At 42.8% G+C, this 25,356-nt stretch overlaps 1 protein-coding gene across 1 annotated transcript in view; it reads right to left on the bottom strand.

Moving 5' to 3' along the window:
- The window catches only part of LOC118390772 (glutamate receptor 3-like), a 126,683-nt gene that overhangs the window by 60,840 nt on the left and 40,487 nt on the right, over positions 1-25,356 (bottom strand). The window contains exon 4 of the mRNA XM_052457088.1: positions 320-507. Within this exon, the coding sequence (XP_052313048.1) occupies positions 320-507 (188 nt within the window). The remainder of the gene's footprint in view (positions 1-319; positions 508-25,356) is intronic.

The raw sequence follows: 25,356 nt of genomic DNA, 5'->3' as shown, positions 1-25,356 counted from the left end.
TCAAGATTATCAAGATCAAATTCATGCACACACATAACTAAATAAGTGATGTTGCCACCTAAGATCCATAGCTCATAAAATGTGTGTGTGTGTGATAATTCTTCCCATAAGTATAAGAGTATAAATATGATAGCAAACCTTGGTTGGGTATTCATTCAGTTGATCCACAAGCACCCAATACAACCAAACCCGGGTTGCAATGCAATTAGCTCTTACATCAGTCTTCAGGTTTCAGGTAAGGTAACTCTCCAAGTGGAGGTCAACGAACCCCCTCAGTTACTGCAGCAGTGTATTAGTGTTAAACCCCACTGTACTGTACCTGGTCCAGGATGGCATTGATTCTTCCCACTTCACAGTCGATGAGGAAGCGTTTCTCCTGCCTACGGTCCATCTCCTCTATGATGCGTTTGTACTCTGTAGGGTCCACTATGCTGCCCACCGACCGGGCCGTAACCTGCCAGTTATTGGCCACCGCTGACTCCATGATGGCCTGGAGGATAGAGAAACCTGGAGTGGAGAGAGAGGGGATCAGTCACATACTGTAGAATGGTGAAAGGTGGCATTGTGGTTTGCAGAGAACAGTGAACTTCATCAAATAATTTCACAGTTACTGTAAAGTCAAAATAGAAAGCTCTTTGAAAATCACTTTTTGGCACAGTATATCACATTGTGTCATAGCCAATTTAAAAACAACAGTTATTGAGGTCATTTTCTGCTGGTTCTGTTAATTACTTTTTCTTAAACAACCAGTGGAGGGCATGAACATTTCATGTGAATGATTTCTGTCCACTTGAATGGTATCATTACGTCATAAAAACAACCACAATAGTCTCTGAGCCCATGAGAAAAAAACTCCCAAAAGGCCAGCCCTGTCAATATCACATTTCATGGGTCAGCTAAATGGTACAGTAGGCATGCCAAATGAAAAAAATAGCTTATAGCTTCAAAGACAGCCAACTAGTAAATCTAGTCTGGAATTTGTTTGATGGGAGTGACAGAGGTTAGCAGAAATACTACATGCATTGTGCCAAGAAGCTTTGGAGGGACATTTTAATTGAATAGGATTTCATTTCAACTCCCAATGTCTCCGCTGACACATTGTGTAATGACTGAATTAATATGATTTAAAATTCAAATTGTGAAGTACATCATGTCAATGATATTGTCCCTCCAATTTATAAGTCAAAATGGATCTCACAGTCCTCTAGGGCTGATGAACAAACCTAATTTAAACAGTCTAAATGGGGCCTGGCCAGTGACACAGTGATAACCAGGACATGTTTCCTTTTCAGGAGATCAATGCATCGTCTATTATGCCAACTCAAGGTCAAAAGCTATAAATATAGACAAGGTAGAAATGCGCGCGCGAAATGGGGGTTATGCTGCGAGACAAGACTAGCACCCCTTTACAGCCTTATCGAAATATGAATGTTATTTAATAACCACAATGAATAATGATGCGCTACCACTGGATTATTTATTCATAGCAATATACAACCCTAGAATAGGGTAATGAAAGAAAGCATGGATGGACAAAATCAATCAGACATTTGCATAGTCCCATTATCTGGCAGGAAAACGTGTATTAATTTCAGCGATGGTGGAAATGTGTGGTGGCAGTAGCTCATTATGTGGTAGGCTGTAAGTAAAAGACAGAGAAAATGGTGCGATTGAGAAAAGCTTTTTTTCTTCTCCTTCATCCCAGTACGAGAGCCAGCATGCTAGTCGGCTTGGCTAAATGGGCAGAGGCAACATGCTAGTCTGCTTGGCTAAATGGGCGGAGGCAACATGCTAGTCGGCTTGGCTAAATGGGCAGAGGCAACATGCTAGTCGGCTTGGCTAAATGGGCAGAGGCAACATGCTAGTCGGCTTGGCTAAATGGGCAGAGGCAACATGCTAGTCGGCTTGGCTAAATGGGCGAAGGCAACATGCTAGTCGGCTTGGCTAAATGGGCAGAGGCAACATGCTAGTCGGCTTGGCTAAATGGGCAGAGGCAGCATGCTAGTCGGCTTGGCTAAATGGGCAGAGGGAACATACTAGTCGGCTTGGCTAAATGGGCAGAGGGAACATACTAGTCGGCTTGGCTAAATGGGCAGAGGCAGCATGCTAGTCGGCTTGGCTAAATGGGCAGAGGGAACATACTAGTCGGCTTGGCTAAATGGGCAGAGGGAACATGCTAGTCGGCTTGGCTAAATGGGCAGAGGCAGCATGCTAGTCGGCTTGGCTAAATGGGCAGAGGCAGCATGCTAGTCGGCTTGGCTAAATGGGCAGAGGGAACATACTAGTCGGCTTGGCTAAATGGGCAGAGGCAGCATGCTAGTCGGCTTGGCTAAATGGGCAGAGGGAACATGCTAGTCGGCTTGGCTAAATGGGCAGAGGCAACATGCTAGTCGGCTTGGCTAAATGGGCAGAGGCAACATGCTAGTCAGCTTGGCTAAATGGGCAGAGCCAGCATGCTAGTCGGCTTGGCTAAATGGGCAGAGGGAACATGCTAGTCGGCTTGGCTAAATGGGCAGAGGCAGCATGCTAGTCGGCTTGGCTGAATGGGCAGAGGCAGCATGCTAATCGGCTTGGCTAAATGGGCAGAGCCAACATGCTAGTCGGCTTGGCTAAATGGGCAGAGCCTGCATGCTCGTCGGCTTGGTTAAATGGGCAGAGGCAACATGCTAGTCGGCTAGGCTAAATGGGCAGAGGCAACATGCTAGTCGGCTTGGCTTTCCTCTTAGAGCTGGGGATAAAATCGCTGATTCAATAAAATGATGAATATTATTACTGATGCTGAACCAATCCGTGTATATTATGCTAATGTAAATGCGGTCTGTGCTGTGCACCACAGAGCAGGGGAAGAAAACACCCTGTCTCACTTTGACAGCCCAGTCTAAAGACACCTGTAGACTAACACACCTCACAGCACCTCCACTAACAGCCAGCCATCACAACTTCAGCATATTACTTTCCATGTGAATGTGACATTTTGATTCATGTCAAATGGAGAAAACATGTTATGAGTTTTCATGAATACTTTAAACAGGATAGAATGCTGGCCGTAGGCACCGTAAGTGTGTCTACTATATGCATAGATATATAGCGCTGTAAACTGAAGTGCTACCATAGACTAGCTAGCTAGAGCACATAAGAATCCCGAGCACAGCCACAGACTCAGCCATCCACTCTCCTCTCCTCTACCTCCTCTCCTCTACCTAAGTGACCTTCAAACAGCAGAACACTGCAGAAGGCTGTCCAACCAGGCTTGGCCTTTTATAAGACAGGCGGCTGTGAAGAACTGAGCAGGGCTACATCATCATCACCCACTCAGGTGGAGACTGGAGGAGCAGTGAGGAGCAGGAATAGCTGTTTATGCACGTCTGATATTTCCAAAGGGGCTTCATGTGTCTGGCGTATCGCAGCGCAGTGTGAATGACAGTCAGATGTAAGATAAAACCAAGGATCTGACCCCTGGATGAAAGGACATTGTAAAAGCACCATCAGGGCACACTGAATAACACAGCACTTTTATCATCCATCGCCATAGCATGTTAAGAGAGAAAAAAAGACTCCAGTCTATGTCTGATAGCAGCACAGAGGAAATTAAAAAGCAAATGCTGAAATACGAGGATTTTTTCCTGCAGCATGCCTGAGACTTGATATTGAATAGAGTAAGCTGGGTAATGCCTGATATTTTAAGCATGTTACCAGGTGCTTATGAAGAAAAAGGATTTGGGAGGATTTAGAAATGATTCCCTCATGAGTTTTATTGTGTATCCATTTCCTGCCTATAAGCTGATTTGGAAGTTTTGGGATTCAGATGTTATTGTGTACATCTCAATGTTAAACGTGTTGTGAACATTGACAAGATAAAATACTGAAGAGATGAAAAAGAAATTAGCAAAAATTCTGACAGAAAATATAAACAGGGGATGAACTGTAATTCAAAACACTTTGACTTTCATTTCAATGTGATAGGAAAATGTCATGGCATTACAATGTTAAAAGAAGAACAATTTTGGACATTGGCATAGCCTGTCTGCTGTGTGTAAAATGAAGATAGTGTCACTCTGTGGGGCAAACAACAAAGTGAGTAAATGTTGGTTCAAGGTTTAGTCGACATTGTAAACAGATGACAAATATCACAAAAGTCAGAGGGCAGGGCAACCATCAAGCAAATTTGAAAAAAAAACGGTCAATTATACACTTCCAGGCCATAATACAAAAAAGTAAAGATAATCCATAGTAGTCAATGGTTGAAACCGGTTATTGGAACAGAAGCAAAAACCGGAAAATAACTAAATTATTAGAGGAATAAAATCCGAACTTGAAACGAAAGTGATCTATATTGTTCCGGAACAGAACTGTTATTTTAAAAGCACGAGAACCGATTAATGAAGTTATTTTACGTTCTGGGCATTATTTTTCACTCCCACAAGAATCGTAACAAAGCACATATGCAAAGCCCTCAATCTGTCACTCAGAAACGGATTCGAGCGTCTGCCTGCCAGCTGGAAATCTTTACCAGTGGGTGTGCCCGTGAGTAGGCTACCTGCCCCTCCCCTCTGAACCATAGCCTCATGAGGACGTTAAAAGCGTAATTCAGAAATTAGGGAGAGATGTTTAATTACAGAAGAATGGAAAACCTTTTAAAAGCTAGTTAAGAATACTATAAAACTCGGAATTTCAGAGACTTTCCAAGTTAGAAGCCGCTCCTCCGTAGGTACAATTCTGTGGGCCCAATTCAAATAATGCAAGATGACTGGCAGCACAGTGTGTGTTTGTCTTTCATTGCGATTAAACCATGCTGTTACCGCAAAATACAATTTGCTCTTAACGACGTTCCTATATAGTGTAACGACCCGAGGTTTAAAAGCGCGGATACCAACTCTGCCGCTCGAGCATGCTTTTGGGGCACAGTCGATAGCGCTGGACTCCGGGTTAGAAAGTCGAGGGTTCAAGGCCTGCTCCCTGCCTGTTTCATTACAATAGATTCAATCGCTTACCTGCTCCATAGCAAACTGCTCTATCCACACTAATTGGTTAATTCATTTAATGGCTGGAACAGTGGAACTGATTGTAGTACATTTCTTTGCATTCTGATGAAGATCGTCAAAGGTAAGGGAATATTTATAATGTGATTTCTGATTTCTGTTGACTCCAACATGGTGGATAATTGTATTTATTTTCTGAGCGCCGTCTCAGATTTATTGCATGGTTTGCTTTTTCCGTAAAGTTTTTTTGAAATCTGACACAGTGGTTTCATTAAGGAGAGGTATATCTATATTTCCATATCTAACAATTGTATTTATCAACATTTATAATGAGTATTTCTGTAAAATGATGTGGCTCTCTGCAGATTTTTGTATATAAATATGAACTTTATCAAACAAAACATACATGTATTGTGTAACATGAAGTCCTATGAGTGTCATCTGATGAAGGTCATCTGATGAAGATCAAAGGTTAGTGATTAATTTTATCTCTATTTGTGCTTTTTGTGACTCCTCTCTTTGGCTGGAAAAATGGCAACATTTTTCTGTGAGTCGGTGGTGACCTAACATAATCGTTTGTGGTGCTTTCGCTGTAAAGCCTATTTGAAATTGGAGACTGTGGTGGGATTAACAACAAGATTACCTTTAAAACGGTATAAAATACATGTATGTTTGAGGAATTTTAATTATGAGATTTCTGTTGTTTTGAATTTGGCGCCCTGCACTTTCACTGGCTGTTGTCATATCGATCCCAGTAAACGGGATTGCAGCCCTAAGAAGTTGTTTAAGTGACTAGTGTTCCATTCCTTAAAGTGGCCAGTGATTTCTTGTCTATGCCAATAGGCAGCAGCCTATAAATGTGCTAGTGATGGCTGTTTAACAGACTGATGGCCTTGAGATAGAAGCTGTTTTTCAGTCTCTCGGTCCCCGCTTTGATGCATCTGTACTGACCTCGCCTTCTGGATGATAGCGGAGTGAACAGGCAGCGGCACAGGTGATTGATGTCCTTGATGATCTTTTTGACCTTCGTGTGACATCGGGTGCTGTATGTGTCCTGGAGTGCGGGTGATGCGTTGTGCAGACCGCACCACCCTCTGGAAAGCCTTGCGGTTGCGGGCGGTGCAGTTGCCATACCAGGTGGTGATACAGCCCTACAGGATGCTTTCAATTGTGCATCTGTAAAAGTATGTGAGGGTTTTCGGTGACAAGCCAAGTTTCTTCAGCCTCCTGAGGTTGAAGATGCTCTGTTGCGCCTTCTTCCCTACACTGTCTGTGTGGGTGGTAGGTATCAGTTTGTTAGTGATGTGTACGCCAAGGAACTAGAAGCTTTCCACCTTCTCCACTGCGGTCCCTTCGATGTAGATAAGGGGGTACACCCTCTGCTGTTTCCTTAAGTCCACGATCATCTCCTTTGTTTTGTTGACGTTGATTGAGAGGTTGTTTCCCAGGCACAACACTCCCAGAGCCCTCATCTCCTCACTGTAGGCTGTCACGTCATTGCTGGTAATCGAGCCTACTACTGTTGTGCCGTCTACAAACTTGATGATTGAGTTAGAGGCGTGCTTGGCCACACAGTCATGGGTGAACAGGGAGTACAGGAGGGGGCTCTAGTTTTAAGGATCAGCGGAGTGGAGGTGATGTTTCCTACCTTTACCACCTGGGGGCGGCCCGTCAGGAAGTCCAGGACCCAATTGCACAGGGCGGGGTTGAGACCCAGGGACTCAAGCTTAATGATGAGCTTGGAGGGTACTATGGTGTTGAATGCTGAGCTATATTCAATAAACAGCATTCTTACATAGGTATTCCTCTTGTCCAGATGGGATAGGGCAGTGTTCAGAGTGATGGCCATTGTCTGTGGATCTATTGAGGCGGTAAGCAAATTGAAGTGAGTCTAGGGTGGCAGGTAAGGTAGAGATGATATGATCCTTGACTAGTCTCTCAATGCACTTCATGATGACAGAGGTGAGTGCTACGGGGCAATAGTCATTAAGTTTAGTTACCTTTGACTTCTTGGGTACAGCAAACATTGTGGCCATGTGGGGACAGCAGACTGGGATAGGGAGAGATTGAATATGCCTGTCAATACACCAGCCAGCTGGTCTGCGCATGCTCTGAGGACGCAGGTAGGGATACCGTCTGGTCCGGCAGCCTTGCAAGGGTTAACACATTTAAATGTTTTACTCACGTCAGCCATGGAGAAGGAGAGCCGGTGGCAATGTGTTATCCTCAAAGCGTGCAAAGAATGTGTTTAGCCTGTCCGGAAGCAAGACGTCGGTCTCGGCAACGTGGCTGGTTTTCCTTTTGTAGTTGATTGTCTGTAGTCCCTGCCACATACGTCCCTGCCACATAGGTCTCGTGTCTGAGCCGTTGAATTGCGACTCCACTTTATCTCTATACTGAAGTTTAGCTTGTTTGATTGCCTTGCAGAGTGAATAACTACACTGTTTATATTCTGCCATATTCCCAGTCACCTTGCCATGGTTAAATGTAATGGTTTGTGCTTTCAGTTTCGCGCGAATGCTACCATCTATCCACGGTTTCTGGTTAGGGTAGGTTTTAATAGTCACAGTGGGTACTACATCTCCTATACACTTCCTTATAAACTCTGTCACCATATCTGTGTATGCAGATTATTTTCGCAAGCTACCCGGAACATATCCCAGTCCACATGATCAAAACAATCCTGAAGCGTGGATTCTGATTGGTCAGACCAGCGTTGAATAGTTCTTAGCACAGGTACCTCCTGTTTAAGTTTCTGCCAATAGGAAGGGAGGAGCAAGATGGAGTCGTGGTCAGATTTGCCGAAAGGAGGGTGGGGGACTTGAGCTCCTGTATGTTCCTTGAATTACACCATGAGTCGTTATTCATGAAATACACCCCTCCACCCTTCTGCTTCCCGGAGAGATATTTATTCCTGTCTGCACAATGTCCTGAGAATCCTGCTGGCTTTATTGACCATGTTTCCGTGAAACAAGGTATGTTACAGGCCCTGATGTCTCTCTGGAAATAAATCCTTGCTCTAAGCTCATCAACTTTGTTATCCAAAGACTGAACATTAGCGAGTAATATACTCGGAAGCGGTGGATGGTGTGCGCGCCTCGTAAGTCAAACCAGCAGGCCGCCTCGAGTGCCTTTCCTCCGCTGGGGAGAGTGAACAAAGGATCTGCTCCAGGCAAGTCGTATTCCTGGTCGTAATGCTGGTAGTTCTGGTGAGTTACCTCCGCTCTAATATCCAATAGTTATTCCCGGCTATATGTAATGACTCAAAACATTTCCTGAGCTAAAAATGAAAAACAAATAGTACATAAAAAAACAAAATACTGCAAAGTTTCCTAAGAGCTAGTCGCGATGCTATCATCTCCATCGGCGCCATCATACCGGCTAGTGTGTAGTGAGGTTATGACAGTGTTTTGTCTCAGTTGGAGGGCTCTAAAGTGTGACCATGCGGCTAAACATTTTGGTGTGCAACCAATACTTTTATTTTAGGAGCACCATGAGGCAAAAAAATTATCCAATAAAAAAAGTAAAGGCGTAACAATATTTAGTCGCAACACTCTTCTCTCTTCATTGCTCAAACAAGACAGGCTGATACATTGATTACAAATCATAACGAAGGTTAATGGGAGGTTAACTCCAGTTATATGAGTAGAGCGGAGCCTCATAGGGGGGCATCCCATTGGTTTACACTGCTACCAAGACAGCATCGCCTGAGAAAATGTATTATGTATTATGCCCGCACCTTCAGCCAAAGATGATTTCAGTGACTGGCTCAGCTAACGTTAGCAAGTTAACATTAATGTAGGACAAATTTATGTTAGCTGTTGTTCCCATAATCAAAATTAAAGTCAAATACTCAAATACTGCTCAATGAAGCACAATAATCCTGAGCTAGATGTAAAATTGGGCCCACTGGCTACAGGCAATACAGCCGTTCCTCTCTCTGTTCCCTGTGAGGAAAAGAGAGTCTGATCTGTAGGAGCTCTTGACAATCTTAGGCAAAAAAAGACGGATTAGGACGAGCGCATGTCGCCATTGATGGCGAGACAGTTGGGTCGCGTTGACAGAGCCTCAAATCTGCTCACAAGTAACAATACAATTTTAATAGACAACATTTTAAGAGGAATCTGATCCAAGTGCTCGAATGGCAGCTCACAGAGCACATTGAGCACCAATGTCAAATCTCACGGTGGAACTATAGTTTGGGTTGCTGGTCTCAGTCGCAGTGTTCCCAAAAGGAAACGTTTGAGGGGAGGATGGCTAAACAAAGACACTCGATCAAAACCCTCATGACAAACTGAAATCGCTGAGGCGTACACCTTGATAGTGAGAACGAGTTCCTGTTTGAGAATCGTTTCCACCTGGCAGCATGCTGGGTCAACATTCTCTTCCAGAGCACCATTGCATAAACATTTTCCATATGCTGGCATAAGTTCTGGATGTGGAACCAGCCCGCAGCCCTGTATCATGCTAATCACAGGGGCAGATAGCCCACAGTGCGCTAACCTGTCCCTTTTGTTCTTAGGGGCTCTCGAGTGGTGCGGCAGTCTAAGGCACTGCATCTCAGTGCTAGAGGTGTCACTACAAACCCTGGTTCAATTCCAGGCTGTATCACAACCAGCCGTGATTGGGAGTCCCATAGGGCGGCGCACAATTGGCCCAGCGTCACCGGGGTAGGCCGTCATTTTAAATAAGAATTTGTTCTTAATTGACTTGCCTAGTTAAATAAAGGTTAAATAAAATAAATAAACAATAACCAAGCCATCAATGGCTGGCCCAGTACAGGCCACAATCCTATTGGTCTTCACCCCTGAGACAGTACATCCCGGCAGTGTGGAACCTGGCTAAAATCTAAATCTGGATCATCCCTGCCACCATAGAGCCCCCGGGGGATTGGGAGCTATCATAATGATTGACAGCTCTTCTGATCTCACCAGTGCCATCAGCAGTCGTATGTAGGACAACAGAGGGAAGGCATACAGTAGGTCTCTTGGTCATGGACTGTGCACAAAAGTGTCTGTCCCTAATGGACTGTTGTCCTGAGCTCTGAAAGAGTACCAAAGCCTAGAAGGACAGCATCCCGGAGTCGCCTCTTCACTGTTGACGTTAAGACTGATGTTTTGCGGCACTATTTAATGAAGCTGCCAGTTGAGGACTTCAGGCATCTGTTTCTCAAACTAGACACTCTAATGTACTTGTCCTCTTGCTCAGTTGTGCACCAGGGCCTCCCACTCTTCTTTCTATTTTGGTTAGAGCCAGCTTGCGCTGTTCTGTGAAGGGAGTAGTACACAGCGTTGTACGAGATCTTCAGTTTCTTGGCAATTTCTCGCATGGAATAACCTTCATTTCTCAGAACAAGTGTAGACTGACGAGTTTCAGAAGAAAGTCCTTTGTTTCTGCCAATTTTGAGCCTGTAATCGAACCTACAAATGCTGATGCTCCAGATACTCAACTAGTCTAAAGGAGGCCGGTTTTATCGCTTCTTTAATCAGAACAACAGTTTTCAGCTGTGCTAAAATAATTGCAAAAGGGTTTTTATAATGATCAATTAGCCTTTTAAAATTATAAACTTGGATTAGCTAAAACAACGTGCCATTGGAACACAGGAGTGATGGTTGCTGACAATGGGCCTATGTACGCCTATGCAGATATTCCATTAAAATCAGCCATTTACAGCTAAATAGTCATTTACAACATTAACGATGTTTACACTGTATTTCTGATCAATTTGATGTTATTTGAATGAACAAAATGTTTTCTTTCAAAAACAATGACATTTCTAAGTGACCCCAAACTTTTGAACGGTAGTGTATGTAAATATGTTTGCAGTTGCACTTTGAACACAATGATTAAGTTTTTTATATTCTAACGTCCTGCCCACTCGCTAGTGATGCGTTCTACATAATCAACGTAACAACTGATGAAAATTAAGAATGATTGAACAGTCAGTTGCAGAAAAATAAATATATAAAAATGCTGGTTCTCCAAAAGTTTGTCTGGTGCTCCTTAGTTTTTGAATTGAGGAGCACTATTGCTACCAATGGAAATAGTTCATGTAGAGCCCTGTTTGGAGGGTATGAGGGTATATACGGTTTGTGTAGATAGTATACTGTGTCATTTAGAGGTTATGAGGGTATTTGAGGTTCGTGTGGATAGTATGCTATGTCATTTAGAGGTTATGAGGGTATGTGAGGTTAGTGTGGAGTAGAGGTCGACCAATTATGATTTTTCAAAGCCGATACCGATACTGATATTTGGAGGACCAAAAAAGCCGATACCGATTAATCGGCAGTTTTTTTTGTTTTTATTTGTAATAACGACAATTACAACAAATACTGAATGAACACTTATTTTAACATAATATAATACATCAATAAAAATATTTTTAGCCTCAAATAAATAATGAAACAAGTTCAATTTGGTTTAAATAATGCAAAAACAAAGTGTTGGAGAAGTAAAAGTGCAATATGTGCCATGTAAAAAAGCCAACGTTTGTGTTCCTTGCTCAGAACATGAGAACATATGAAAGTTGGTGGTTCCTAGGCCGTCATTGAAAATAAGAATGTGTTAATTAATCGGCCATTCCGATGAATCGGTCGACCTCTAGTATGCAGTATGTTGTCTCATGTGGGGGTTATGTGAGGTAGAATGGACATTATGTTGTCGCAGGTGGTAGATAGCATCATGGCCTCTGCAGCATCATGGATGCTGTGTGGTCTCAACTCTGACTCAGTCTTCCCCGATGCCTCCTCGGAGATGGTGACCTCTTTTAAACTCTCTCTCAGGCCAGGAATCTGCGCTACAGTATTTGCTGTGAGGGCTTGCCCAAAGCTGAGCAGTGCACCACCATGTTGATGTCACACAAAGCTTCTGAACCCACTTTTAGAGAAAGGTCACAATATCTCAAAGCTTAAGTCAGAGAGAAAAAACAACAAGAGCTACTGCAGAGAGAGACATTCCAATTCCCTGAACCAGATTTAAACAAAATTGAGTTTGTTGGCTGGCTTTCTTCTTGAGTTTAAAGCTTCACTTACAGTACTTCCCTGTTTCTGCTCAGATGCCTAGAGAACACCCATCTCTTAAACAAACAAAAATGGCCTTTCATCTTGGGCAAACCATGAACTGAACACAGCACATTAATCTCTTTCATAATGCAGATAGACCACTATTCAAATGGCCCCTGCATTATCCTGAAAGCTAGTGCCCCAAAATAGATGAAAGGCATTGGAGACAGGCGGACAGAGACAAGTGAGCAGAGGACTGTGCCATTTGAAGTCATAGGGTCAGGGTCAAATTAGATGTGACAGACTGTGAGTCTCCTTAGGAGATGTTTAGAATTCATAAAGTAAATCATATTTGGTTGAGCTGCTACCGGGCGTCTGACAGAGCTTGGCCCCATGTGCCATGTTGCTGTTTTTCTGTTGAGGCAGAGGCACAAAGGCTTTGCTGACTCCTACATTATTTTCCTCAGGCTACGCCTCCCTACTGTTTTGTATTCTATTAAAGTTTCTGCTATTTCTCCTGCAAACAGCTGAGACTAGTGCAGTCAGCTAGAGACAGAGACAGAGAGAGAGAGAGAGAGCGAGAGAGAGAGAGTGATAGTGAAATAATGTGAGAGAGAGTTAGTGAAAGATTGGGAGAGAGATAGCGAAAGATTATAAGAGAGAGATAGTGAAAGATTGGCAGAGAGACAGATAGTGAAAGATTGAGAGAGAGATCGTAAAAGATTGGTAGAGAGAGATCGTAAAAGATTGGGAGAGAGAGAGATAGTGAAAGATTGGGAGTGAGAGATAGTGAAAGATTGGGGGAGTAAGAGAGAAAAAAACATATCCCGGCCATTATAAGGATCCTGGGCTCCTCTCTTACTATTGTTTAGAATGGATGTGTGTACATTTCTCCCCTAATGTCAGGTTTTCACATACTACGGTATTGTAGCAGAGAGGGCACTGGAGGATACAAATGCAAGGGAATTATTCTGTTTGGGATACAAAAGTTGTATAACAATAGGTTTTAAATGCTAACACCTTGTAAATATTTACATACCTAGGATAATACTGAAATAAGTCACATTACATGTCGATGTTAGAGGTATGCACATTGTTACGACCTGGCTCATAGTTCCTAACAACAAAGGGAGACCACGCATGACTTAAATCTAAAAACAAATACATTTATTATACTAAATAATAATAAATACAAAAATGTAACAAGCTGTGGACGTCTGTAGGATCAGTAGCGTATGCAGTGTGTGGATGAGTGGAGAGGGTGTTGTATGGTGAAACAGACAAAAAAACTAGAGTCAGGGAAGAGGAAGAGAGAGAGTGTTGGCTGATGTGGCCATCCTTTATAGCCTGCAGGCCAAGCCTACATTTTAAGGTCTGTGACTGTGCTGGTTTTCCTTTTTCTCTGCACCTGCCTGCATCATGTGTAGCGATTTCTGTATTTTTCCCCAGCAGTAGGGGCGGTCGCTACACCAACCAGGCAGGCAGCAGAGAAAGGAGAAATGTCCAATGCTGAAATAGTGATTTCTGCAGTCAGATCAGGTACTGTAGAGTAGAACTGTCCAAGGTTCTGAAATATTATCAGCTTAGAACAGAGAGCAGTGGAAAGCAGGAGAAAGATCTGAGAATGGAACTGAAGCACTCAAGGCTGCTGCATTGGGAGAAGTGTTCGGAGCTGTTTCAGCCCAGTGCTGAAATACTAGCTGCTCAAAGAAAGTTGAGTACACACCAGTCTGAAATCCTGAGGTTTGTGATGGTGGGATGTAGGATCCAATGCAGATCGCAGACCAAACCAGACTGATGTGTTGAGTAACATACTGTAACGTGCTCCCTGGAAAATAATGGGAATGTAGACTAGGTGTGCACATTATGGAGGACTCTAACATATCAGGTGGAAAACAAGCTGTTGTTATAGCAACACTATGGACTCTTGTGATTTCATATTTGACACTGAATTATATTCAAATATACATTTTTGCTGTTGATTCTCTTACTCAATGTCCTTTGTTTGTCACCCTGAAAACCGCATGATAACTGCTCCTCATTTGTCTTTATAATTGAGAACATTTTTAAAAAATGTAACAATTTCATGATTATGATCTTGTCTCATGTCTGCGACTCTCCAACTGGCTCGAGAGAGAGGCGAAGGTCGAGTCATGCATCCTCCAAAACATGACCCGCCAAACCTCGCTTCTTAACACCTGCTCGCGTAATACAGTAGATAGCTGCACCAATGTTTAGGAGGAAACACCGTTCAACTGACAACCGAAATCAGCCTGCAGGTGCCCGGCCCGCCACAAGGAGTCGCTAGAGTGCGATGAGCCAAGTAAAGCCCCCCCCAGCCCAATCCACCCCTAACCTGGACGAGGCTGGGCGAATTATGGGCAGCCCTATTGGACTCCCGGCCACAGCCGGTTGTAACATAGCCTGGGATCAAACCCCAGGTTGCAGTGACACCGCAAAACTGCGATGCAGTGCCTTAGACCGCTGCACCACTCGGGAGGCACATTTGACATTTTAGTAATTTAGCAGACGCTCTTATCCAGAGCAACTTACAGTTAGTGAGTAACTCCAAAATGCATCAAGAGTGCAAATTACTCAGCCTAAAAGTACAGAAATCAATGTGTCATTCTTATAAATACCAGGACTCATTCCTTAGTTAAAAAAGCTCCCCTTCTCCCTCATCTAACCTGCATGCTCCTGATACTGTATTTCCTTTGAAAAATTTCATTAGCAAGATTAAAAATGAAGCCATAACACGTTCTATATACATAATTAAGGCATTTCAATTCTGAAAATGCAACCGCAGGGGTTGGAACAGGTTCAGGGAAGCGGATCAGTGGACAGGGCCGCGTTTCCCAGAGCCCTCGTAGTGTTAAGATCATCATTAGAACCTTCTTACCATGCATCTTTAGTAGCCAAGGTGTTTCCCAAAGACTTCATTAGTAAGATAGCTCTTAAAAACCTTTGATCCTCTATGAGTGATCCAGACCACTCATACAGCAGCCAAAGTGCAACGTTAGATACTTTGTTGCCCTTTTTCACAGAAGATCTCTGCTAAATGTTTAGGCTATCTGTCTAACTGTGTCTGCTGATAACTTCATAAAAAATTTGACTACAAATACAAAATTGCCAACGTATTTGCAATTGTTACAAACAAGTTCAAGGATAAAATGGTGCTTCGAATGAAACCTGAGATGACCACATTAGAAGTTACATAGGCTACATTGGCTTAAAGTTGAAGTCAGAAGTTTACATACACTTAGGTTGGAGTCATTAAAACACTCCACAAATTTCTTGTTAACAAACTATAGTTTTGGCAAGTCAGTTAGGACATCTACTTTGTGCATGACACAAGTAATTTTTCCAACAATTGTTTACAGACAGATTATTTCACGTATAATTCACTGTATCACAATAGTACGCAAGTATAAACACCATGGGACCACACAGCCGTCATACCGCTCAGGAAGGAGACGTACTTTGGTGCGAAAAGTGCAAGTCAATCCCAGAACAACAGCAAAGGACCTTGTGAAGATGCTGAAGGAAACAGGTACAAAAGTATCTATATCCACAGTAAAACGAGTCCTATATCGACACAACCTGAAAGGCCGCTCAGCAAGGAAGAAACCACTGCTCCAAAACCGCCATAAAAAAGCCAGACTACGGTTTGCAACTGCATATGGGGACAAAGATCGTACTTTTTGGAGAGATGTCCTCTGGTCTGATGAAACAAAAATTGAACTGTTTGGCCATAATGACCATTGTTATGTTTGGAGGAAAAAGGGGGAGGCTTGCAAGCCGAAGAACACCATCCCAACCATGAAGCACGGGGGTGGCAGCATCATGTTGTGGGGGTGCTTTGCTGCAGGAGGGACTGGTGCACTTCACAAAATAGATGGCATCTTGAGGAATGAAAATTATGTGGATATATTGAAGCAACATCTCAAGACATCAGTCAGGAAGTTAAAGCTTGGTCACAAACGGGTCTTCCAAATTGTCAATGAAATGGCTTAAGGTCAACAAAGTCAAGGTATTGGAGTGGCCATCACAAGCCCTGACCTCAATCCTATAGAAAATGTGTGGGCAGAAGTGAAAAAGCCTACAAACCTGACTCAGTTACACCAGCTCTGTCAGGAGGAATGGGCCAAAATTCACCCAACTTATTGTGGGAAGCTTGTGGAAGGCTAAGTGAAACGTTTGGCCCAAATTTATAGGCAATGCTACCAAATACTAATTGAGTGTATGTAAACTTCTGACCCACTGGGAATATGATGAAAAAATAAAAGCTGAGATAAATCATTCTCTCTACTCTTATTCTGACATTTCACATTCTTAAAATAAATTGGTGATCCTAACTGACCTAAGACAGGGGATTTTTTAGCAGGATTAAATGTCAGGAATTGTGAAAAACTGAGTTTAAATGTATTTGCCTAAGGTGTATGTAAACGTCCGACTTCAACTGTTTATCATTAATCATATTGAAATCAGGCTACTATTTGTAATTTCTGGCTCAATGTGTTTCATGATGTGTGACAACATGTGACAACAATGATGAGCCCAATCTGTGATTCAGTGCATTATTATAGAGTAAACTTAAAATGCCGCCTCAATAGCCTATATACAGCCAGGTGGTAATATCTCTCTAGGAGCAGATCCATTGTCAGTATTGTTGAATAATAATATTATAAGGTAAGATTTGGATAGAGAAAGCTGATCTGAGAGCAGCGCTGCTTTTCTTTAGTATCATTAGTATCAACACATGGTCTAATGACACGGTCTCTCTATACGTGCTTGTTTGGAAAACACTCTTAAAAAGTTGCCTTGTATATAATGATGCATCTGGTAAGAATCATCATAAAGTGAGAGCGCATTCGGAAAGTATTGAGACGCCTTGACTTCTTTCACATTTTGTTACGTTAAATCCTTATTCTGAAATGTATACAATACATTTCTTTCCTCATCAATCAACACACAATACCCCATAATGAGAGACCTGAAAATAGCTGTGCAGCGATGCTTCCCATCCAACCTGGATCTGCAGAGAAGAATGGGAGAAACTCCCCAAATACTGTACATATGTGCCAAGCTTGTAGCGTCATACCCAAGAAGACTCGAGGTTGTAATCGCTGCCAACGGTGCTTCAACACAGGACAGAAAGGGTCTGAATACTTAAAAAAATTGAACTGTTTGGCCATAATGACCATTGTTATGTTTGGAGGAAAAAGGGGAGGCTTGCAAGCCGAAGAACACCATCCCAACCATGAAGCACGGGGTGGCAGCATCATGTTGTGGGGGTGCTTTGCTGCAGGAGGGACTGGTGCACTTCACAAAATAGATGGCATCTTGAGGAATGAAAATTATGTGGATATATTGAAGCAACATCTCAAGACATCAGTCAGGAAGTTAAAGCTTGGTCACAAACGGGTCTTCCAAATTGTCAATGAAATGGCTTAAGGTCAACAAAGTCAAGGTATTGGAGTGGCCATCACAAGCCCTGACCTCAATCCTATAGAAAATGTGTGGGCAGAAGTGAAAAAGCCTACAAACCTGACTCAGTTACACCAGCTCTGTCAGGAGGAATGGGCCAAAATTCACCCAACTTATTGTGGGAAGCTTGTGGAAGGCTAAGCGAAACGTTTGGCCCAAGTTAAACAATTTATAGGCAATGCTACCAAATACTAATTGAGTGTATGTAAACTTCTGACCCACTGGGAATATGATGAAAAAAATAAAAGCTGAGATAAATCATTCTCTCTACTCTTATTCTGACATTTCACATTCTTAAAATAAATTGGTGATCCTAACTGACCTAAGACAGGGGATTTTTTAGCAGGATTAAATGTCAGGAATTGTGAAAAACTGAGTTTAAATGTATTTGCCTAAGGTGTATGTAAACGTCCGACTTCAACTGTTTATCATTAATCATATTGAAATCAGGCTACTATTTGTAATTTCTGGCTCAATGTGTTTCATGATGTGTGACAACATGTGACAACAATGATGAGCCCAATCTGTGATTCAGTGCATTATTATAGAGTAAACTTAAAATGCCGCCTCAATAGCCTATATACAGCCAGGTGGTAATATCTCTCTAGGAGCAGATCCATTGTCAGTATTGTTGAATAATAATATTATAAGGTAAGATTTGGATAGAGAAAGCTGATCTGAGAGCAGCGCTGCTTTTCTTTAGACCCCATTAGTATCAACACATGGTCTAATGACACGGTCTCTCTATACGTGCTTGTTTGGAAAACACTCTTAAAAAGTTGCCTTGTATATAATGATGCATCTGGTAAGAATCATCATAAAGTGAGAGCGCATTCGGAAAGTATTGAGACGCCTTGACTTCTTTCACATTTTGTTACGTTAAATCCTTATTCTGAAATGTATACAATACATTTCTTTCCTCATCAATCAACACACAATACCCCATAATGAGAGACCTGAAAATAGCTGTGCAGCGATGCTTCCCATCCAACCTGGATCTGCAGAGAAGAATGGGAGAAACTCCCCAAATACTGTACATATGTGCCAAGCTTGTAGCGTCATACCCAAGAAGACTTGAGGTTGTAATCGCTGCCAACGGTGCTTCAACACAGGACAGAAAGGGTCTGAATACTTATGTAAATATGATATTTTTTTTTTTTATTTGTAATAAATTTGCACAAATTTATAAAAACCTGTTTTGCTTTGTCATTATGGGGTATTGTGTGTAGATTGATGAGGGGAAACAACAATTGTATTAATTTTAGAATAAGGCTGTGTCATAACAAATTGTGGAAAAATTCAAGGGGTCTGAAATTTCAGAGTGCACTGTACATCGCAATTGGGAAACGAGGCCCTAAACCATAACTGGAAAAGAATAGCATTTTTGAGGAACAGCAATAGAACCAAGAACTAAAGTGATCTCTACTGTTCTGGAACATAATTGTTATTTTAAAAGCATGAGAACCAGTTTACGTTGAGGAATTTTAATTATGGGATTTCTGTTGTTTTGAATTGCCATGCAATTTCACTGGCTGTTGGCGAGGTGGAACGCTACCGTCCCACATATCCCAGAGAGGTTTAGTAAAAAAAAAAAATGTTTCTGACATGTTTTCAGTCCCACAGTAAAACGGCAATGAAGCACCTATGAAATGCCCTCACTTTGTCATGTAGAAACTTCTTCCAGTATCTGTCTGCCAGCTGAAAATCTTTGCCAGTGTTTGTAGGTGTTTAGGCTACCTGCCCTCCGAAGCATAGCCTACTGTACTGACATTACACACCAGGCCTTTACTAGCATGATTCAGAAGATAGGGAGAGAGATTTTTGCTAATTAGAGAATAATGGATTTATTAACTACAAAAAGATAAGAAGTGTTTTTAAGTCTGTTGTTGCTCTGCACACACAAGCTTGTTGGCTAGCTCTGGTCCAGCGTAAAGCCAACTGTGGCAAGTTCAAAGACATTCAATAAATATATATAAAAATATATGGCATTTAGCAGACGCTTTTATCCAAAGCGACTTACAGTCATGTGTGCATACATTCTACGTATGGGTGGTCCCGGGAATCGAACCCACTACCCTGGCGTTACAAGCGCCATGCTCTACCAACTGAGCTACAGAACCACAGAACACATTCAAAGTTCCTGTATAGAAGCTGCTCCTCTGCAGGTATAATTAAGTGGGCCTAATTCAAATAATGCATGCCTTAACATGATGTCCAGCACATTGCCACCCATAGCTTATGCCTGCCTATACAATAACCCCACTGCCCGGGTACAGTTGAAACCGGGATTCATCCGGGAATGTTTTATTTGACCTTTATTTAACTAGGCAAGTCAGTTAAGAACAAAATCTTATTTTCAATGACAGCCTATCCCGGCCAAACCCTAACCCGGACAATGCTGGGCCAATTGTGAGCTGCCCTATGGGACTTCCAATCACGGCCGGTTGTGATACAGCCTGGAATCGAACCAGGGTCTGTAGTGACACCTCTAACACTGAGATGCAGTGCCTTAGATTGCTGCACCATTCGTGAAGAGCACACTTCTCCAGCGTGCCTGTGGCCATCAAAGGTGAGCATTTTCCAACGATCGATTACGACACCAAACTGCAGTCAGGTCAAGACCCTGGTGAGGAAAACGAGCACACAGATATGCTTCCCTGAGACGGTTTCTGACAGTTTGTGCAGAAATTCTTCGGTTGTGCAAACCCACAGTGTCATCGGCCGGATGTGGAGGTCCTGGGCCGGCGTGGATTACTATTACATACATAGTATGTGGTGGATTACTATTACATACATAGTATGTGGTGGATTACTATTACATACATAGTATGTGGTGGATTACTATTACATACATAGTATGTGGTGGATTACTATTACATACATAGTATGTGGTGGATTACTATTACATACATAGTATGTGGTTGTGCGGCCGGTTGGACGTACTGCCAAATTCTCTTATGGTAGAGAAAATAACATTTAATTCTCTAGCAACAGCTCTGATGGACATTCCTGCAGTCAGCATGCCAATTGCACGCTCCCTCAAAACACAAGACATCTGCACATTTTAGAGTTGTCACACCCTGATCTGTTTCACCTGTCCTTGTGCTTGTCTCCACCCACTCCAGGTGTCACACATCTTCCCCATTATCCCCGGGTATTTATACCTGTGTTTTGTCTGTCTGTGCCAGTTCGTCTTGTTTTGTCCTCCCGTGTCTGCATCTGGTCTTGTTCTGTGCCCTTATAAGAGTGGCCTTTTATTGTCCCCAGCACAAGGTGCACCCGGGTAATGATCATGCTGTTTGATCAACTTCTTGATCTGACACACCTGTCAGGTGGATGGATTATCTTGGCAAAGGAGAAATGCTCACTAACGGATGTAAACAAATTTGTGCATGACATTTGAGAGAATTAAGCTTTTTGTGTGTATGGAACATTTCTGGGATCTTTTATTTCAGCTCATGAAAGATGGGAACAACACTTTATATATTTCGGTTCCAAACCCTATGCAACAGTATGTTGTGGCACAATATCGTAGCCTACTATCATACTATTCCATGTGGTCAGCAGCACAGCACAATCACAATATTTTCCTTCCATTCCACTACATGCTTGAATGTGCCTGGACACATGGTGACCATTTGGGGCCTCTGGCGGAGTGGGCAGGCTTGGTTTTGTTCAGGGGGAGAGCAGGGGCACTCAGGGAGAACAGATGCCCCAGCTGTAGAGTCACCATCTGCTGTGAATGCACAATGCTCTATGAGTCAGCGCTTTTCACCAATGAGGTCATCCCACAGTCCATGCACACAGAGAGAGCCTTACAAAAACACAAACAACAAGACCAGGCTCACCTTTTACAAATGAAAAGCCCACCCACCCATACAGTACAATACACCACCTCGTTTTTACCTTTATCTCATACTCTTGACTGAGAACTCTGACTGAGCGTGCAATTTTTAAAACACACTGTACAGTACCTCCATAAAGCTTCAGTTGATCTAAAGCTAGACCTGTATCATCTATCTCTAGAGTAGATATAGTTGGGCATTCAAAAGGGATTTGTTTACCGTCACAGAATCGTCCAAGGACACAGAGCTCCAAATTGGACCGACCCAATGTTCTCCATGTTTCGTGTCAGGTTGGACCCCCCTGAGAGAGACACACAGGTCCTATAGAGAATTAAGGACTTGTCTTGGAGAAGTTGAGAGCCAGTTGAAATCTTGAAGTTTCAAGGAAGAGCTAACAAGAGTGGGAGAGAGGGACCACACAGACAGACGGAAGGCAGAGCCAGTGATGGGGAAGAAGAGATAAACAGTGTTTAGCCACAGCAGGCTGCCTGTGCTCATTGATTTGTACAGCGAGGCCCGGCCCGGGCTGGAAGTGAAGATGGAGTAGAGAGATCAATGAGATGGAGAGGACAGGAGCGGCTGGTTTGTGCCGCTCTCTCTTTCTCTTTCTGTTTCTCTCTGTCTGTCTCTCTAGCTCTCTCACACTGTGTTAATGAGCCTGTGCCTGACTGCTGAACGCAGCCATTTAGCACTGTGCAATTAATCAGACTTTTCCCTGCAGAGAGAAAGCCAGTGAGACTTCCAGCAGGGGAGCACTGTGATTTTACTCCCATACATGCAATTTCCACCTCAAACCCTACCTTCCCCTACTGTCAGGGTTAACATGGGGACCAGAGAAAAGATGTAATTTTGCCTGTACTATTGTAGTCTTTGGTTAAGATGATTTCATAAGATTATTCCAAAGCAAGGCAACAAAAAGTTTACTACAAAGACCTATATCCTACAAGAAATAGGTCAGTCAGTAAATATTACGATATTTACACAGTATGTTAGTCACATAAAATGACAAATAAAGAGTAGACCCTCTCACAGCAGTGTGTGTCTGTTTGTGGACATTATATGAAAAGGGTTTTTGATTTCTCATATAAAAAATGTATCCGCTTTAGGGCATATTCAACAATATATTATTCAAAACACAAACACTAACGGGTTCTAGCTCTTGAGTCAAAGGCACAAATCAATTCCATTCAAACACACTACTTTATTGATCATTTTTCTTCAAGGACTTGAGGTGGAGGGTATACAAACTAAACCCCATTTCTGTAAACAAGAACTAGTGGTGAAGGACTCAAAACACTCTTCAAGGTCTCAATAGCAAAATCAATGGGATTTAGATTCAACACAACAATGGATACAGAATTTTCTAGACATTTCCAGCATGATGGTGAGGTGGAATCAATGAGGTTAAAAGAGGAGAATATGACTGCCGGTGTGAGAGACACTCACCAAGAGGCCAAATCACATTTGAAATGGAATGCTCCATGGACATGGAAGGCGAGGTCAGAACCTCTGGGTGTTTATTTTGCTCCACACTCAGTCTCACAATCCCAGTGAAAATGTAGGCGGGAGATTGCTATTTTATTGTACCTTGCCATAGTAACAAATCATCCTATTACAACCCAGTGTCTCAGAGCCTAAGCAGAGCTTACAGCCATGATGGGGTTCACCTCACTGGGATCCAGGAGAGTGGATTTGCATCCTTCACTATTACCATGTTCATGCCTTTTGTTGTTATTTCAAGCTTGAGAGGGGAAGGGACTAGACTCACTAGAGTTATGTATATGTTTCTTCCTTTGATTTCTTGGTTCCTTTTGTTTGGGTGTCTCTGTTCGGGTGTGTTTGATGGCTTTGTCATCAGTGATGGAGAAATCATCCCACTGGAATTTGAGAGCCTCCCCAACTTCAAAAAGCTTCCTCTTGTTTTTGTAACAGGAAGTCCATATCAATGTTACCCAATAGTAAAGTGACATTTAAAATGTCATTTTTAAAAGGTGGAATTTAGATGAGTGGTGATCACTGTAGAGCCTAAACACTATGTTCTGATCCATGTGGGGAACAGAACAGCGAAGGGTTGGTAAGAACAGGAGGAGCAGGAGGGCTCTCTAGCCTTTCTTGCCTCAGAGCAAACACAAGCTGTGTGTAAGGCATACACAGCACAGCATGTGGGGTAAGAATCCAAACGACAGTGGTTCAAGTGCCAATGTTGCTGTCAGCCAAAGGCCCATTGGACCGAAAATCCATTTCCTATGACACAAACACTGCAGCGACTTGATGGGGCTCTCCACTCCTGTCATCCGTTTGGCGGGTTGGAGTTTTTTCTTTACTGCTTTTTTGTCATGCTGTGGAAATGGGGAGTGTGTTACAGATGGTAGCGATCTAGCCCAGACACAGCAGGTGGAAGGGCCTCCATAAGTCAAGTAAAGATGTAAGGGGCGAATCAGGAGGTACATGGAGGAAGGTTGATTGTGCCCGAGAGAGGCAATAAACCCCGTAATCACCTTTCCTCCACCATAGCAGCCAACCAATTATCAGCTGGTACGGCCTGCCGCAGATACACAGACACTAAGAAACACTACCCATGTTTATGTTTCTGACAGGCAAACCCCAATTTCAAATGCAATTGGCCCTTTCTTAATATGGTTTAGGAAGGGATAGAACATCTGGAACACCATGAAGAAAGGCTGTTAGCTACCACCATCTCAATTAGGGTTGTGCGCTGTGGTGGTGAAGAGGGGAGATTTTTTTAAACTACCGCTTTGAGATAAACCTATTCAATTATTTGAGAAAATATGTTAGAAGTGAGCAATCTTTTTTTCTAGTTGAACGTTGAACAAAATGGTTTGATGAGAACCATTGACAATCCTGTCAACATGGATAAAGTACCCACCATACTGGAGTTAATGCAAGCCAGCAAGGAAACCTCTTGAATGCACTGTAAAAGCTGGCTCAATGTAGGCTTAAAAGCACTTTGAATGCACTCTATATAAACTAGTAAACGATCCCAATACAATTAATAGCCCTCCCCATCGCTATAAATCTAAAGTGGTATAGAATATGGTCTATTCTTTGAGAAAATACCTTATGTTTTGATAAAGCTCAATGGTATTGGTGTTAGGAACCTCCCATGTGCCACAGAGGATAAAGACTACAACTAAAATCTCCTATAGCCAGAGGAAGAAATGGAAAATGTTTTACACTTTAGTTTTACACTATAGTGAATGGTAAATAGTGGTTAGAGCATTGGGCCAGTAACCTAAAGGTTGCTGGATTGAATCCCAGAGCTGACAAGATAAAAATATGTTGTTCTGCCTCTGAACAAGGCATTTAACCCACTGTTCCCTGGGCACTAAAGACGTGGATGTCGATTAAGACAGTTCCCCGACCCTCTCTGTTTTAGACGGGTTGGGTTAAATGCGGAAGACACATTTCAGTTGAAGGCATTCAGTTGTACAACCAACTAGGTATCCCCCCCTTTCCCCTAAATTATACACAGGAGAGAAATGCTGTGTAATTGTTAGCCTCAGCCTTTTCTCCTACCAGCAGTATCTAATTACAGCAACAACATGGTACTGTAAACAGAATACCTGTTCCTGTACAGTATGTGTCTCTCTACAGCCAGCTTTACAGTACAGTAGCCTGGTCCAGTACAGTATGTCTCTCTCTACAGCCAGCTTTACAGTACAGTAGCCTGGTCCAGTACAGTATGTCTCTCTCTACAGCCAGCTTTACAGTACAGTAGCCTGGTCCAGTACAGTATGTCTCTCTCTACAGCCAGCTTTACAGTACAGTAGCCTGGTCCAGTACAGTATGTCTCTCTCTACAGCCAGCTTTACAGTACAGTAGCCTGGTCCAGTACAGTATGTCTCTCTCTACAGCCAGCTTTACAGTACAGTAGCCTGATCCAGGACCAGGAATATCCCACCCTGACAGATTGGAGTGTCATCAGTGTTCTGTTTTAAGGCTGAACTCTCCAGATGTCGAGCTTCACAGAGCAGGATGGAGACCTCTGCTAGCTCCCTCCATCAGCCTGTGGCTGCTGCTGGG

The sequence above is a fragment of the Oncorhynchus keta genome, chromosome 11 (genome assembly GCF_023373465.1).
Source record: "Oncorhynchus keta strain PuntledgeMale-10-30-2019 chromosome 11, Oket_V2, whole genome shotgun sequence".
In the NCBI taxonomy this organism is placed as follows: domain Eukaryota; kingdom Metazoa; phylum Chordata; class Actinopteri; order Salmoniformes; family Salmonidae; genus Oncorhynchus; species Oncorhynchus keta.
Note: the sequence above shows the minus strand (reverse complement) of the source record. Positions and strands in the feature narration are given on the sequence as shown.